Raw genomic sequence first — 14,843 nt, 5'->3', positions numbered from 1 at the left:
AGGGGCCTTGCTGCTCGTGGTTCTCGTGTTGTTCCCGGGGTTTTCGGGGCTGTGGCGCCTTGGGTTGGCGTTTGCTGCCGGTTGTCTCGCCTCCTTGGGGGGTGCGTGGTGTCCGCCTCCCGGTTTTGTCCCTTTGACCTTCCTCTGTGGGTAGTTAGCTCCGGGGAGCCGACGGGGCTCCCCCCAGAAAACCAGCGTTGAATGTAATGAAATGCCATTTTCTGGGTGAGACCCGGAGGCTCCCCGGCAACCCTCCCTCCCTCCGGTCGGCGTTTTTCGCGTGTTTTGACATCCAGCCTCAGAACTGATGGGTGGATAGCCGGCGTGGGAGGTCTGGGGCTCCCCCTTCCCCCTCCCGGGGAGGGGGGAGCTGCGCAGACAGCAGCGCGGTGACGTATGACGTCATACTAGTTTCCTTGCTTTCTGTTGAAGAGTTCTATTCACTAGTTCGGCTTAGGTAGCAATTTTCACCAGAATAGGGGTTTGTTTTGGAATGCTTACCTTTCTGGATGCTTGACCCGGTCGATGGCAGACATAGAATGCTTCCAACCACACGGGGGTTTCTATAGGCCATTGCTCCCCTTGCCTCTCTGAGGGGGCCAGGTTCTGGCTCGTGGTCCCCGGTAGGCCCTAGAACTCCATACACATGACTGATGCCAAAGTCTGACATTAGCATATCAGCCGGTAAAGCTCCGGGGAGCCTCCGGGTCTCAACCAGAAAATGGCGTTTCATTACATTCAACGCTGGTTTTTTACACTTTGTCTCTAGACAGCTCTGTCGGCTCTATGTTGTCCTCTGGAAACCTTATTGTGTCTTGTTCTCTGAAAATTAAATATTGCACAAACACACTTTGGAACTGTTTGTTTAATGTTTCACATGATTCCTTTTATTTTTTCCATGAATCTGTTTCCCATTTTCAACCTCTGAATTTTATCCTTTACCTGAAAATTTCTTTTAATGAATTTATAGAATAGGCCTGGTTCTGTTTTGCATTTGTCTGCTATCCCTTTCTCAAAATTTCTTTCTGCTGTTCTTCTCTGCCATGTAGTTGTTTCTTGCTTCTTTGTATTGCTGGTATGTATGTTTGGGGGTTTGGCCTCTTGCTATATTGATTCCATTTATATAGCAAGGTTTTTGGCCCTCTCACAATTTCTGTTGAACCAATCCGGTTTTCTAGTTCTGCATCTCCATTTTGGTATAAATTTTTGGGTTTTTATTATATATTTCACAAAACCTTACATACATCTCATTTACTACCTTGCCTAACAGCAAATCTTTCCAGTCAAATTCATTTAAGAACTTTCTTGGTTTTTCATAGTGTCTTCTCCTGAAATCAGATTTTTCAACTGCTTCATTTTCCTCATTCTCTTCTAGATTATAATGCATTGCATACTTTATTTCCAAAAGGACATTGTCACTTTTGCCCGAGAGGGGAGGGAAGGTTCTGAATGTCAAATATTTTTTCTTTTTTTCCATGTGAACATCAAATACAGCATCAAAGGAACATCCCTTCCCTCATTCTTGTAGCTTGTTGAAAATGTTGATAAATGAATCTCTATAGGATGAGGTTTACAAATCTACCTGTCTAAAAATCCTCCATTGTTGTTTCATAGGCCTCCCAGTCTATAGATTTCAAGTTAAAGTCACCAGGTACCAACAATCATGCTCTTTCTTTATCCGCTCATACTATAATATCTCTCATGATCGTTATGAGGCCCTCTCGTTTGTTGTCCAGCTCTTCCTTTGTCCATGTGTTGCAAGTCAGTGGACTGTAGATGTTTATGATTATCAGTTTATCATCCTGATTACAAATCTCTAGTGCCATTATGTCAACTTCTCACGGGTTTGCAATCATTAATTTATTTACCTATAGGTATTCTTTCACCAGCATAGCAATGCCTCTACCTTTCCTAATTCTTCTGTCCCATCTCCAAATTGAGTAGTCCCTTGGGAATACGACCTCATTTAAGATACTGTATCTTCTCCCAGTTTCGTCTCTGTTAGTGCAGCAGTGGTGTCTTCAGCTGTATTGTGTCATTTAGCTCCAGTATTTTTTACTTCACTCCATGTATGTTATTATATACAATTTTCAGGAACATGTTTCTTCTCCCCTTGTTCTTTACTTCCCCCCCCTCCCTCCCCCCACCTCTAGTGATTTTGTTGGTTTGTCTTTTTGTACCATTTCACAGTCTTGCTTATCCCTATCATCTTGTTGAAAAAAAAACATGGTTGAATGTAATGAAACGCCATTTACTGGGTGAGTCCCGAAGGCTTCCTGGAGCTATCTGACTGATATCAGCTATATTAATCTAGGACTTCAGTCAACTAGAGTTCTGCCTACCGGGGACCACGAACCAGAACCTGGGCTTCCCTCAGAGAGGCGCAGGGAACAATAGCCTAAGGAAACCCTATTGTTTTTGGGAGTATTCCATGTCTGCCATCGACTGGGGTTAGGCACCCAGAAAGATAGGCGTCTCAAAACAAGCCCCACCTGGTAGAAAATTGCAACCGAAGACTGTTCAGAGGCCCAGAACTCTCCCCAAAAGAATCAAGGAAACAAGCAAACGTCACCAACCCTGCATATCACTTGTTCGTGCTGCTCTTAACCCCACCTTCCCTTTCCGGAGGGGAATGGGGGTGCCTCGGACCCCTGCACCTGCAGCCCACTCCCTAGTTCAGAGACTGAGCTAACGAAAACTAAACCGCCGACTGGAGGGAGGGAGGGTGCTGGGGGGCCCCCCCAGGGCTCACCCAGAAAATGGTGTTTCATTACATTCAATGCTGGTTTTCTGTGGGGAGCCCTGTTGGATAAGTAAGATAAGTAAAAGGGGACTTACCCAGAAGGTGGCAGGTCTGTGTGCCTCAACTCGAAGACGAGACAGTTGGCTGCAACCGGTGGCCCAAGGCCACACAAGAACGACCTGGCCCCGGAACATTCACCAAAAAATGGGCTGCCAGGACCCTGTTCGACCTCTAAAACCCCCACACCCAAATGTCAGGCCAGGATATGTTTCCAAACACAGCAGCAAGAGCACCATACTTACAAACATCATGGGCATGAGGGTAGACCACAGGTTGGCTAGACTTAATGACCCCTGCAGACAACTTCAGAGATCTGAGCCCTGGAGAAGGGAACAAGGGAAATCGGATCAACCCAAAGTGCGTCTCCGGACACAGAATCCGAGGTGCGCAAGTAATGGCAATGAGCCACAACCGGACACAACACATGATGCACCCCTGGCCGAACCAACCAATCATCAATAACCCATGGACCCCTTCGGAAGCCTGCCGTCTCATTCTTCTCCAGAAAAGGAGGAGATGGCTGCAATCAAACAAAATGTCCACCAGGACCAACAAACAGAAACCCCTGCATTGGAGGAAAACATGAAGCTCACAGACACGACCCCAAGAGGCTTAAGCCAACAGAAACAAAGTCTTCTGAAAGCAGTCTAGAACCAAAGGGGCCACTACAAACTGAGGAGAAGAGAGAAAGGAGAGCATCTGGTCCAAAAACCAGGATGGCTCAGGAGCAGGCCAGAGGTGAAACAGCGCCCAAGAAAGCTTACGGAACGTGGCAGAAGTGACATCCCTCCCGAACACAAGCTGGAGTGGCTCCGCCAGTGTTGCACGATAAGGGGCAACAGTATTTGGCATATGATGACTGTCCTGAAAAAGCCAAGAAAGAAAGAACAAAACAACCCAAATGGAAACAGAAGACAACTTACAAAGAGAGAGAAAATGGCGAAAGGAATGCCAAGACTCTTCATACTGTCTCCAAGAAGACTGCAGGTGGGACACCATTAATGAAGCCATCTGATCACCATACAAGCGGTGATATACCTACGTCAAAAATACCAGACACGAAGAGTGGAAGAGTAGATTGAACCAGCAAGGTACCTGACCAGCCCGATCTGCTGGAAGAGGTGGAGCTGCGGAAAATGCCGCCCTGAGTTCGGAGACCGAGCAAGCAATGACTGAAATCAAGGCTGGGTCACCCATCATGGGGGCCACAAGGAACACTATCCCGTGATATGATTCCAATCGAGCCAGAACTCGAAGCAACAGCTGGACCAGGAAAAAGAGGTACAGATAACCCCCACCTCGACCAATCCTGCCAAAAAGTGTCCATGGCGATGGCTCTGCAGTCAGGGAAAGGTGCCACATATATCGGGAGTCACAGGGACCATGCCGACGTGAAGAAGTCCATTTCCAGGGACCCAAACATCCGGCAAAGCCAACTGAAGGAATCAGCATTGACCATCCATTCCGTGGACAGAGGAATTAATCGAGACAGGCCGTCCACCAGGATGTTGGACACTCTCTGGATGTGAACCACACGGAGAGCTAAACCCCAAGAAACAGCAGACGAGTCGCCCGAAGTGACCATCCCCAAAGAGCCAAGGCCCGAAGATACATCCCTCCCCCACGGTTCGGGCAATGAACCACCGAGGCGCAGTCTGAATGGAGCGGGATCATAGAGCCCCGAGCGAGCCGAATCAGCGAAAGCCATACAGTTGCGAACGCCCGCACAGTGCTGTGAGCGCGATGGAACGATGGAGCCCACAGCCTCCCACCTGGCTTGATGAGCACTGTGGTTGGGGTCACAAAACCCCAACTGAGGGACGAGGCATCCATGACCATATCGTGCGAGAGCTCCGGAAGGTGCCATGGCTCTGAACCCCGAAAAAAATGAAAAGAAAGCTGGTGACGCAACAACTGATGCAAGGCCCACGGGGGATGAACCCCATGGGTCGGTGGGGGTCCATCCTTCTGTCAAGCTCACAGCATGGTACGGGATTTCTTGGTGGTGTGGAAAGCTCCATTCAGACTGCTCCCTAGTGGTTCATTGCCTGATCCAAGGGGGGTTCGATGCAGTCCTTAGCTCTTTGGGACTGGTCGCTTCGTATGACTCATCTGACGAGTTCTCGAAGTTTGACTCTCCTGGCGGTTCATATCTAGGGGTGTCCAACATCCAGGCGGACGGCCTGTCCCGGTTCATTCCCCTGTCCACAGGATGGACGGTCAACGCTGACTCGTTCCGTTGGCTCTGCCGGGCATTCGAGTGCCCAAAGGTGGACCTCTTCGCGTTGGCTTGGTTGAGCCGTCTTCTGGTATATGCGGCGCCCTTCCCTGACTGTGAGACTGTCGGGATTGATGCCTTTTGACTGGATTGGCCAATGTGAGTTACCTGTACCCTTTTCCCCCAGTTTGGTTGTTGCTCCAGGTCCTGGCTCGCTTGGAGACTTACCAGGGAAGAGTAGTTCTTTTGGCCCCTTGGTTTCAGGCGCTGCTTGCTCGGTGTTCGAACCCGAGGGTCTTTCCGTGGCTCCGCCTCTTTCAGCAGATTGTCTGGTCCGGTACGTGGCTGGTTTGATCATCTCCTCCAATCTTTGTGTCTGGTCTTTTTGACTCGGGTTTATCATCACTTGTATGATAATCAGGTGGGTTAATTGAATGTGTCCCACCTTCAAGTTTCGTCTCGGCGGCAGTATAAAGTTTCCCGGCATTTCTTGACTCTTTGGAGGTTGTCTTTGATTTCTATTTGGGTTGTTTTTCCTTTCTCTCTTGGTTGTTTCAGGACTGTCATCTTATGTTGAATACTGTCGCCTCGTATTGTTTGGCACTGGTGGAGCCGCTTCAGCTTGTGTTCAGGTTGGATGTCACTTCTGCTTCGTCCTGCAATCTCTATTGGGCGTTGTTTCACCTCCGGCCTGCTCATGCACCGCCTGAGCCATCCTGATCATTGGACCAGGTGCTCTGATTTTTCTCTTCTCCTCAGTTTGTGGTGGCCTCTTCAGTTCAGGACTGTTTTTCCTGAGGCATTTTTTGTTGGCATTGGCCTCTGGGGGGTCGGGTCAGGGAGCTTCATGCTCTCCTCCGGCACAGGGGTTTCTGCTCTTTCAGTCCTGGTGGTCATTTTGTTCAGTTGGAGCTGTCTTCTTCTTTTCTGGCAAAGAATGAGACTGCTCCTTTCTGGAGTGGCCTTTGGGGTTGTTGATGCTTGGTTGGTTCAGCTGGAGGTGCATCATGTTTTGTGTCTGGTTGCAGCTCTTTGCTGTTACTTGCGTTTCACAGCCTCCATGGCAGGGGACGCGCTTTGGGTTGACCCGGTTTCCCTTCTTCCCTGTTCCAGGGTGCGGGACTCCCAGGAAGTCCGGAGGAGTATTCAGTTCAGCCAGCCTGCAGCCTGTACTCCAATATTCCCATTGCCTATGACGTTCGGAAGTTTGCGGTTTTGGGTGCTGTTTTTGGTAATATGTCCTGAGGTGACATTCAGAGAAGAGGCTTTTGGAGGTCGAACAGGGTCCTGGCCGCCCGATACCTTGTTAATGTTCCGGGCCCCTTCTTGAGCTTGTGTAGCTTTGAGTTACAGGTTGCAGCCAGTTGTCTGGACTTCGAGTTGAGGAGCGAGTAGCGGCTGCCTCCCGGGTAAGTCCCTCTTTCCCTTTATCTTTGGTTAGGTAGCTCCGGGGTACCGAAGAGGCTCTACACAGAAAACCATCATTGCATGTAATGAAACGGCATTTTCTGGGTGAGACCCGGAGGCTCCCTGGTATCCCTCCCTCCCTCCCTCCCTCCCTCCCTCCAGTTGGCATTTTTCTGGGGGGTTAGGGGGAGCCCCTTCGGCTCCCCGGAGCTATCCAGGCTGATATGCTAATGTCAGACTTTGGCATCACTCATGAGTATGGAGTTCTTTAGGCCTACCGGGGACCACAGCTAGAACCTGGCCCCCTCAGAGAGGCATGGGGAGCAATGGCCTATAGAAGCCCCCTGTGTGGTTGGAAGCATTCTATGTCTGCCATCAACCGGTCAGGCACCCAGAAAGTTAAGCATCCCAAAACAAACCCCTATTCTGGTGAAAATATTGCTACCAAAAGCCGAACAAGTGGATAGAACTCCCCTAAACGAAACGAGCAAACGATCACGATGTCACACGTCGCTGCCTGCGCAGCTCCCCTCCTCCCTGGGAGGGGGAAGGGGGGGCATTGTAGTCTATTTACCCAGTCCACTGAGACTGATATTTGGGTGCAGGCAGCTTTAGCGTTGCATGCAAGGTTTAAGTTGCAGCAACGTGTGAGGTTGGTTGCATTTCCGGATGCCCCACAGCTGCCCCGCTGAATTATACTGGTAGTGAGACTTGGGTGGCTTCAGGGATTGCCCCTTCCGGATTGGCGGCGGAGGCATTCGAGCCTGGTCCTCCTGCCGTAGCTTTTGGGCCACGCCAGTGGGCCCCCTTTATCCCTGCTTTTCCGGTGGACTCTGCTTTTACTCCAAAGGCAAAGGGTTTGGAGGCTCGGCCGCGGGTCCTGACGTGGAGGATTCCCGGGGCTGGGGAGGAGTTGACTTGGGGGGGGGGGGCCTGGGCCCCACTGGTCCCTGCTTGGGTGTTTGGTACCCTCGGTGCGGGGCTTGTTGTTACAGGGGGAGGGTTTTTTACTTTCCCCTCCCTGTACGATTTTGTTATGAGTTCGACTTCTCCCCAGGTTCGGGTCCGAGTTCCCTTGGGTTCTTCGATTCCCTCCTTCTGAAGGTTTTTGGCTTCCCGCAGTCCACCGAGGAAGGTGTGGAAGGCCTCCTGCGAGACCCGGATTACGCCTCGATAATGAAGCCTTCTTTTTGAGTTTGGCTCTCTTTTTCTTTATTGGGTGCATTACAAGGTGCCAGAGTCTTCCTGGCTGGCAGACTGCATTTTCTTCTTGGGGGGTGGGGGGGGGGTTGGCATTCATCCTGTCGGAATGCGTACTTGAATGGTGAGAGTTGCCTACGGTCGTTCAGGTTTTCCTGGGGGGCGAATTGGAGCACCTCAAGGCGTGCTTGTTCGCTCCCGTCTTTCCTTTTGATGTTGGCCAGGTGCGGCTTCACGTGCAGGTTCCCTCCCTTTCGGCATCCCTGGTGGCCGAGGATTTGTGCGCCCATGGGCACTTGGCTTCGGTCTTCTTTTCCCTGCTGGAGCTGTCTTTGGATTGTCTCATGCTGGGTGTAAAGGAGCTGGGTTCCGGGCCAGGGTCCGGTGTGCTTGCTTCGGTAGCTCGGGCGCCGGCTACTTTGGTGAAGTTGTAGGTGTCGATTCTGAGGGAGGCAGTGTCTTTTTCGCTTTTTGCCTCGTATGCTGACAGGCGGTGCTCGTCCAGATTTTGGAATCGTCTTGGGCCCTGGCTCTTAGATTTTCATCACCTTTTTGTCCGTTGCTGTTTGCAGAGTCTGCGGTGGTGCATTTTCTGCAGGTGGCTTCATCTAGTTGACAGCCTTTGTCGAACTTGTAGGTTCTCTGGGGGGGCCATGGAGGTCCTACCCGGAAGGGTCGTGCTAGGTCTCGGGGTTCCTTCGATCGTCATAAGCCAGTAATGCCATATACGGGGCTGGCATCTCCTCTGGAGCCGTCAGCGTCTGGTTGACGCAGTGATCGCTCTTAGCTTCAGTTGGGCTCTCGTAGGGGTCGTCGGTCCTTTTGTGGGTTGCCCAGTTGACGGGGCAATAGAGGGGAGGCTCGCGCTGTTTGCTCTTGCCTGGTCCCATGATTCGTGGGCATTTTGGGTCGTTTCCTCTGGTCTGCCGTGGTGTTGGGTCGCTCCTTTGTTGAAACGACAACGTACCTCAGGTGGGTTTCCCGCCTGTTTTCAGTTCCGAGAGGGACTGTGTGGATCTGTGATTCATACTGGACTTGTCTAGTCTGAATCCCTAGGTCTTTTGCCTCTCCTTTCGGATGACAACTCTGTCTCAGGTCCGGCTGCTTTTGGTGCCGGGTGCCTGGATGGTGTCTCTGGACCTCCGGGACACGTATTTGGTTTTATAATTTTAATGTACACGTCCCGATTCATCTGGGGTTCAGTGACTGGCTCAGTTTTGTCGTGGAGCGACAAGCTTAACACTTTCATTGCTTTCCATTCGGCTTGAATCTGGCACCTCGAGTGTTCACACACCTTACTGGGTCATGGTGACCTGTTTGCTTCTATTAGAGTTTCAGGTTCTGGCTTACCTCAACGACTGGCTGGTGTGGGCTCACAGCCAGTCCGCGTGTCTGCTCACCAGGGATATGGTTCTTTCCCAGCTTGCCGGTTTTGGGTTCATGGTGAACTGGAGGAAGTCCGTTTTGGTTCCCTCTCAGGTTCAGACTTGGCTGGGTCTGGTGTGGAACTCTCAGACCGCTTCCTTGTCTCCCTCTTGCGCCGCTGTTGCGGCTGCGGTCCCGCCTCTGGCTGTTTTTGGTTGTTCGAGCGGCTGTGCGGGAGCCTGAACTTTGCCGTGCTGGTCTACTCATCGGGTCGGATCTGGCTTCAGCGGATGTTCTGGTTTCTTCAGGGTCATCCCTTCTGCCGCTCTCGCGATCGATGGGTTCGGATCCCGGGTTTTTCGGGGTTCTGTGCCATGGCGCCTCCCCAAGCCCTAGCTCGATGTGTTCATGGATACCTCGTCTCTCGGCTGAGGTTTTGTGACAAGTGCTAACCAGGCCAGCCACGGTCGGTGGGGTCCGTCCTTCCGTTGAGCTCACAGCACCGTGCGGGAGTTTGCGGCATGGTGGCATTCGCTTCAGAGGATTTGGGTCGCTCAAGGAGCAACGATCCGGCTCCATTCCGACTGCTCCCCGGTGGTTCATTGCCTGAACCGCGGGGGTTCGATGCGATCCTTGGTTCTTTGGGCTGGTTGCTTCAGGTGACTTGTCTGGCGAGTTCTCGGGTGTTCGCCTCTCCTGGTGGTTCATGTTCAGGGGGTGTCCAACATCCTGGTGGATGGCCTGTCTCGGTTCATTCCCCTTTCCACGGAATGGACGGCCGACGCCTACTCGTTCAGTTGGCTCTGCCGGACGTATGGGCGCCCAGAGGTGTACCTATTCACATCGGTGTAGTCAAGGCGTCTTCCAGTTTATGTGGCGCCCTTCCCAGATTGCGAAGCCGTCGGGGTCGATGCCTTTCGGCTGGACTGGTCGAGGCGGAGTTATCTGTACCTCTTCCCTCCGGTCTGGTTGTTACTCTGGTTCCTGGCTCTATTGGAGATTTACCAAGGAATAGTAGTCCTGTTGGCTCCTTGTTGGCCAGGCTAGCCTTGGTTTCAGTCGCTCCTTGCTCGATGTCCTAACCCGAGGGTCTTCCCGTGGTTCCGCCTCTTTCAGCAGATCGGTCCAGTCTGTTACGTGATTCTGGTTCGATCTTCTCCTCCACTCTTGGCATCTGGTCTTTTTGATGCGGGTGTATCACCACTTGTATGGTGATCAGGTGGCTTAGTTGATGGTGTCCCACCTGCGAGTTTCATCTAGACGGCAGTATGAAATTTCCTGGCGGTCCTTTCGGCAATTTTTGTCTCTTCGTAGGTTATCTTCGATTTCTGATCGGGTTGTTTTGTCCTTTCTCTCCTAGTTGTTTCAGGATTGCCAAATACCAGGTCTTGTGCCAAATACTGTCGACTTGTTTCATGCAGCGCTGGCGTAGCCGCTGTAGCTTGCTTTCGGGGTGGATGTCACTTCTGCTCCGGTCCGCAAGCTTTCTCGGGTGTTGTTTCACTTCCGGCCTGCTCATGGTCCGCTTGAGCTGTCCTGGTCATTGGACCGGGTGCTCCCTTTTTCTCACTTCTCCTCGGTTTGTGGTGGGCCCCTCTGTTCAGGACTGTTTTTCTAAGGCTCTTTTCTTGTTGGCATTGGCCTCTGGGGGTCGGGTCGGGGAGCTTCATGCTCTCCTCCGGCGTAGGCGTTTCTGCTCTTTCGGTCTTGGTGGTCATTTCATTCGTTTGCAGCCTTCTTCTTTTCTGGTGAAGAATCAGTCTGCTGATTTCCAAAGGGGTCCTTGGGTTGTTGATGCTTGGTTGGTTCAGCTGGGGGTGCATCATGTTTGTGTCCAGTTGCGGCTCTTCACCGGTATCTGCGCGCCACGGCCTCTGTGGCAGGAGACACGCTCTCGGTGGACCTGGTTTCCCTTCTTCCCTGTTCCAAGGCGCGGGTCTCGCAGGTCGTCCGCAGGATTATTCTGTCCAGCCAGCCTGTGGTCTATCCCCGTGCCCATGACGTTCGTAAGTTTGCAGCTTTGCCTGCTGTTTTGGGGAATATGTCCTGGGCTGACATTTGGGGACAGGGCTTTTGGAGGTCGAACAGGTTCCTGGCTGCACTGTATCACGTTAATGTTCCTGGGCCTTCTCGGGCGTGTGTAGCCTTGGGTCGCAGGTTGCAGCCATTTGTCTTGACTTCGAGTTGAGGAGCGAGTGATGACCACCTCCCTAGTAAGTCCCTCTTTTTTCTTTATCTTTGGTTAGGTAGCTCCGGGGAGCCGAAGGGGCTCTCCACAGAAAACCAGCGTTGAATGCAATGAAACGCCATTTTCTGAGTGAGACCCGGAGGCTCCCCGGCATCCCTCCCTCCCTCTTGTCGGCGGTTTTTCACGTTTTTGATACTCAGCCTCTGAACTGAGGAGAGTTGCCGGCGTGGAGGTCTGGAAATCCCCTGTCCCCCACCCAGGGAGGGGGGGGAGGGGTGTGCAGACTGATGCACGACATTTGTTGTGCCGTCATACTTTTTTTTCCTTGGTTTTGTTTGAGGAGTTCTGTTGCTAGTTCGGCTTTCAGTTTACAAATTATTTAATCAGCAGTAGTTTGCTTTGGAATTCCTACCTTTCTGGGTGCCTGACCTGGTAGATGGCAGACAAAGACTGCTTCCAATTACAGTACATGGGGGTGTCTTTAGGCCATTGTTCCTCGTACCTCTCTTGAGGGGGCCAGGTTCTGGCTCTGGTCCCCGGTAGGCCTAGAACTTCTTTGATTGACTGTTGCCACAGTCTAATAAATGCACATCAGCCCAGTATAGCTCCGGGGAGCCGAAGGGTCTCGCCCAGAAAATGGAGTTTCATCACATTCAACGCTGGTTTTCTGGGTGAGCCCCGGAGGCTCCCTGACACCCTCTATCCCTCTGGTCGGCGGTTTTTGTTTTGTTTTGATGCTCAGAGTCTGAAATGGAGGTGAGAGTAGCCAGCACGTGGGATCCAGGGCTCCCCTCCCAAGAAGGGGAGGGCTACACGGACAAACGGTGCAGTGGTGGTGTATGACGTTTGCTTATTTGCTTGTTTCTTTAGAGTTGGGGGAGTTCTGCCTCTCTGTTCGATCATCGGTTGCAATTTTATTACCGTGTGGGGTCTGTTTTGTTATGCCTACCTTTCTGAGTGCCTAACCCTGGTCGATGGCAGACATTGAATATCTCCCAATACATGGGTGGGGGGGTTCCATAGGTTATTGATCCCTTTGCCTCTCTGAGGGGGGCCAGGTTCTGGCTCATGGCCCCCAGTAGGCTGAACTCCAATTGACTGATGCCCCAGACTAATATGGCGTATATCAGTCCGATAGCTGTAGGGAGCCTCTGAGGCTCACCCAGAAAATGGTGTTTCATTACATTCAACCCTGATTTTTGCTAAGGCTCAGAAAGGAAACTAAGACTCGGTATTTTGTCTAATACTTTATAGCAAATTTGGTAATTGATTCTTGGGCAACCTAGATTGCCTCTATGCAGTTGCAGCAGAGTAGCCAATTGCTTGAGAGTGATGGGATAAGTGTATGGCAAAAAATAAAATTTTAAATTTAAAAGAATGTACCTTTTGATGGTCATTCAGTGGGCTGCATTGAGAATTCTCCAATGGTTTCCTTCCTCATCTTGTGCCTGGCAAGTGTGTCTTTTAAAAAGTTTAAAGATTTGTTGGAAATGAAAAAGAAACTGGCCTAGACTGAAGTGTGTAATGACCCTAAAGGAGTGGATATTGCCCAAGGAAGCAACCGAGTGATAAATATGGAAAGGAGTGCTTTATTTTAGTTAACACCTTGTTATTGCTTTTTATCATTTATTAATTCTTCAAAATTTCCTACTTCAAATTTTGTTACAGATAATATAAGCAATGAAATATTATTAATGTTTAAAGGCTTTAGTTTCAGAAAAATCTAACATTTTGTGAGTTTTAATTAAATAATCGTCATTGACATAAATTTTCCTTCCACATCTTGGCACTCTACAGACGCAACGTCGTACCCTTGGCAGCTTGCTTGCTCAGGTAGCAAGTGCTAGCAAGGGTAGTCTGAAGCGTGCCGGCTCGGCCCATAACCTGGCCCCCCCAAACCCATCCCCTGGTGGAACACACTCACGTTCACTTCCCCCTTCCCCTCCCCACTCACCTCAGCATAGTAGGAAGGTAGGAGTAGTTGTTGAATAACTGTGATATGATCATTTTATATGATATTTTATTAAACAACCTTATTTAAATTTAGTGATTGAATTATCCAACTCATGTAATATTTTGCAAATAGTATATGGTCATGTCACAGACATTTTCTTTTCAGTCTTTTTTTCTTTCTTTTTTAATTTAATAGATCCCAGTAGTAACTTATGTGTTTGCTTTTTTAGTAAAGTTCTACAGTACTAGTTTGTATGTATGTAGGTACAGTACGTGTAATTACCTAAGCATAGTTACAGGATGAAAGCTCTGTTTGTGGTGTCCCATCTTCCCAGAACTCTTTATCATATGACACTTTGAAACTACAGTACTAACAGCTTTGACATCCACCACCTTCTCACTGAACTTACACTAAACATCCACCACTCTGCCATATAGTCATAATTGCTTGGCACTTTATTTTGTTTCCTTAGCTTGAGTCTTTGACCACCATCTCTTGAAATTGCAGGTTTCAAGAATTCCTTTGTCACTTTTTTGTCATTTCCTATTATTATTTTGTATGTATAAATCTATCTTTTAGCTTTGGCATATTTAACACCTCTAGCCCCTCCTTGTAGTTCTTGTCTTTCAGTCCTAGAAGCTATTTAGTAGCATGTCTTTGCACCTTTTCCAGTTTATTAATTGTAACAGTTAAAGGAAATTGTCCCTGGTTTTCCCTTATTATTCTCCCTTTCCTTTTTCCCCCCTTCCCAGATATCTTGGTTTATACTCTAACATCCAGGCAGGATGTTGAGTCGTGTATGGTTTAGATAAGGGTCAACTTGGACAGCTTGCCTTATTATTCGAGAGGGCCATGATGCAACCACTGTGTATTCCAGTTTTGGTCTTACTAAAGTTGTGAACCATATTTGTAATATTTCACCACCCATGTATATAAAAGCAATTCTGAAGTTAGAAAGTGTAGCATTATCTCCCCATTCAACATCCCTCGTCTGGTCCTCTGGTGACAGTAGACTATCCAGAATCAACCCTAAATCTCTTTCTTTGTCCGAATTCTTGTGTATGCGAGTAATTACCTAAGTGTAGTTGCAGCTCCTCATGCTTTCCCATTTTTCCTATAATCTTTGTCATATGGCTCTGAAATTGCTGATGGTTTTGGCATCTACCACCTTCTCACTTGAATTGATCCAAGTCTACAGTTCTGATCAGAAAAGAACCTTTGGACATCATTACATTATTGGTAGCTTTACTTTCTAAGTTTGAGCTTGTAATCTCTTGTTCTAGATGTTTCAGGTTTTATAAATTCCTCCTTGTAAACTTTGCCAATTCCTGTTGTGATTTTGTATTCTTATTCACATGTCCTCTTTCTCCTTCTTTCTACAGGTATTTCTTTGTCAAGCACCTCATCTTTCTTCACAGCTCTTGTTTTTTCCATCTGGAAGGCATTTGGTAGCATATCTGTGCATATTTTCTATTTTGTTTGTGCGTATTTAGATAAGGACACCATACAACTGCTGCATACTCTAATTTCAGTCGTATTAGTTTTAAAAACTATCTTTAGTATAACCCTATCCGTGTATTTAAAAGAGTTTCAAAGTTTGCAGGTATAATATAGACTTCTCTGAAAATAACTTTGATGTGGTCCTCTGGTGATAATTTAATATCCAGAACCTCTTCAAGGTATCTTTCTTTGTCTGAGTTTTTTAATA

The 14,843-nt window shown here is 49.2% G+C and overlaps 1 protein-coding gene across 4 annotated transcripts in view; it reads left to right on the top strand.

Annotated features, from left to right (window-relative positions):
* LOC123765285 (PDZ domain containing 8) overlaps positions 1-14,843 on the top strand; it is a 187,655-nt gene that overhangs the window by 108,602 nt on the left and 64,210 nt on the right. For 3 of the 4 annotated variants that reach the window (XM_069335479.1, XM_045753828.2, XM_045753830.2), the window contains exon 14: positions 12,979-13,152. The exons of the other annotated variant lie outside the window; for it this stretch is intronic. In XM_069335479.1, coding sequence (XP_069191580.1) covers positions 12,979-13,152 — 174 coding nt within the window. The remainder of the gene's footprint in view (positions 1-12,978; positions 13,153-14,843) is intronic. 4 annotated transcript variants of the gene reach the window in all.

Source organism: Procambarus clarkii, chromosome 33 (assembly GCF_040958095.1).
Source record: "Procambarus clarkii isolate CNS0578487 chromosome 33, FALCON_Pclarkii_2.0, whole genome shotgun sequence".
In the NCBI taxonomy this organism is placed as follows: Eukaryota; Metazoa; Arthropoda; class Malacostraca; order Decapoda; family Cambaridae; genus Procambarus; species Procambarus clarkii.
The sequence above is the reverse complement of the archived record's forward strand: the minus strand, read 5'-3'. Positions and strand labels throughout refer to the sequence as shown.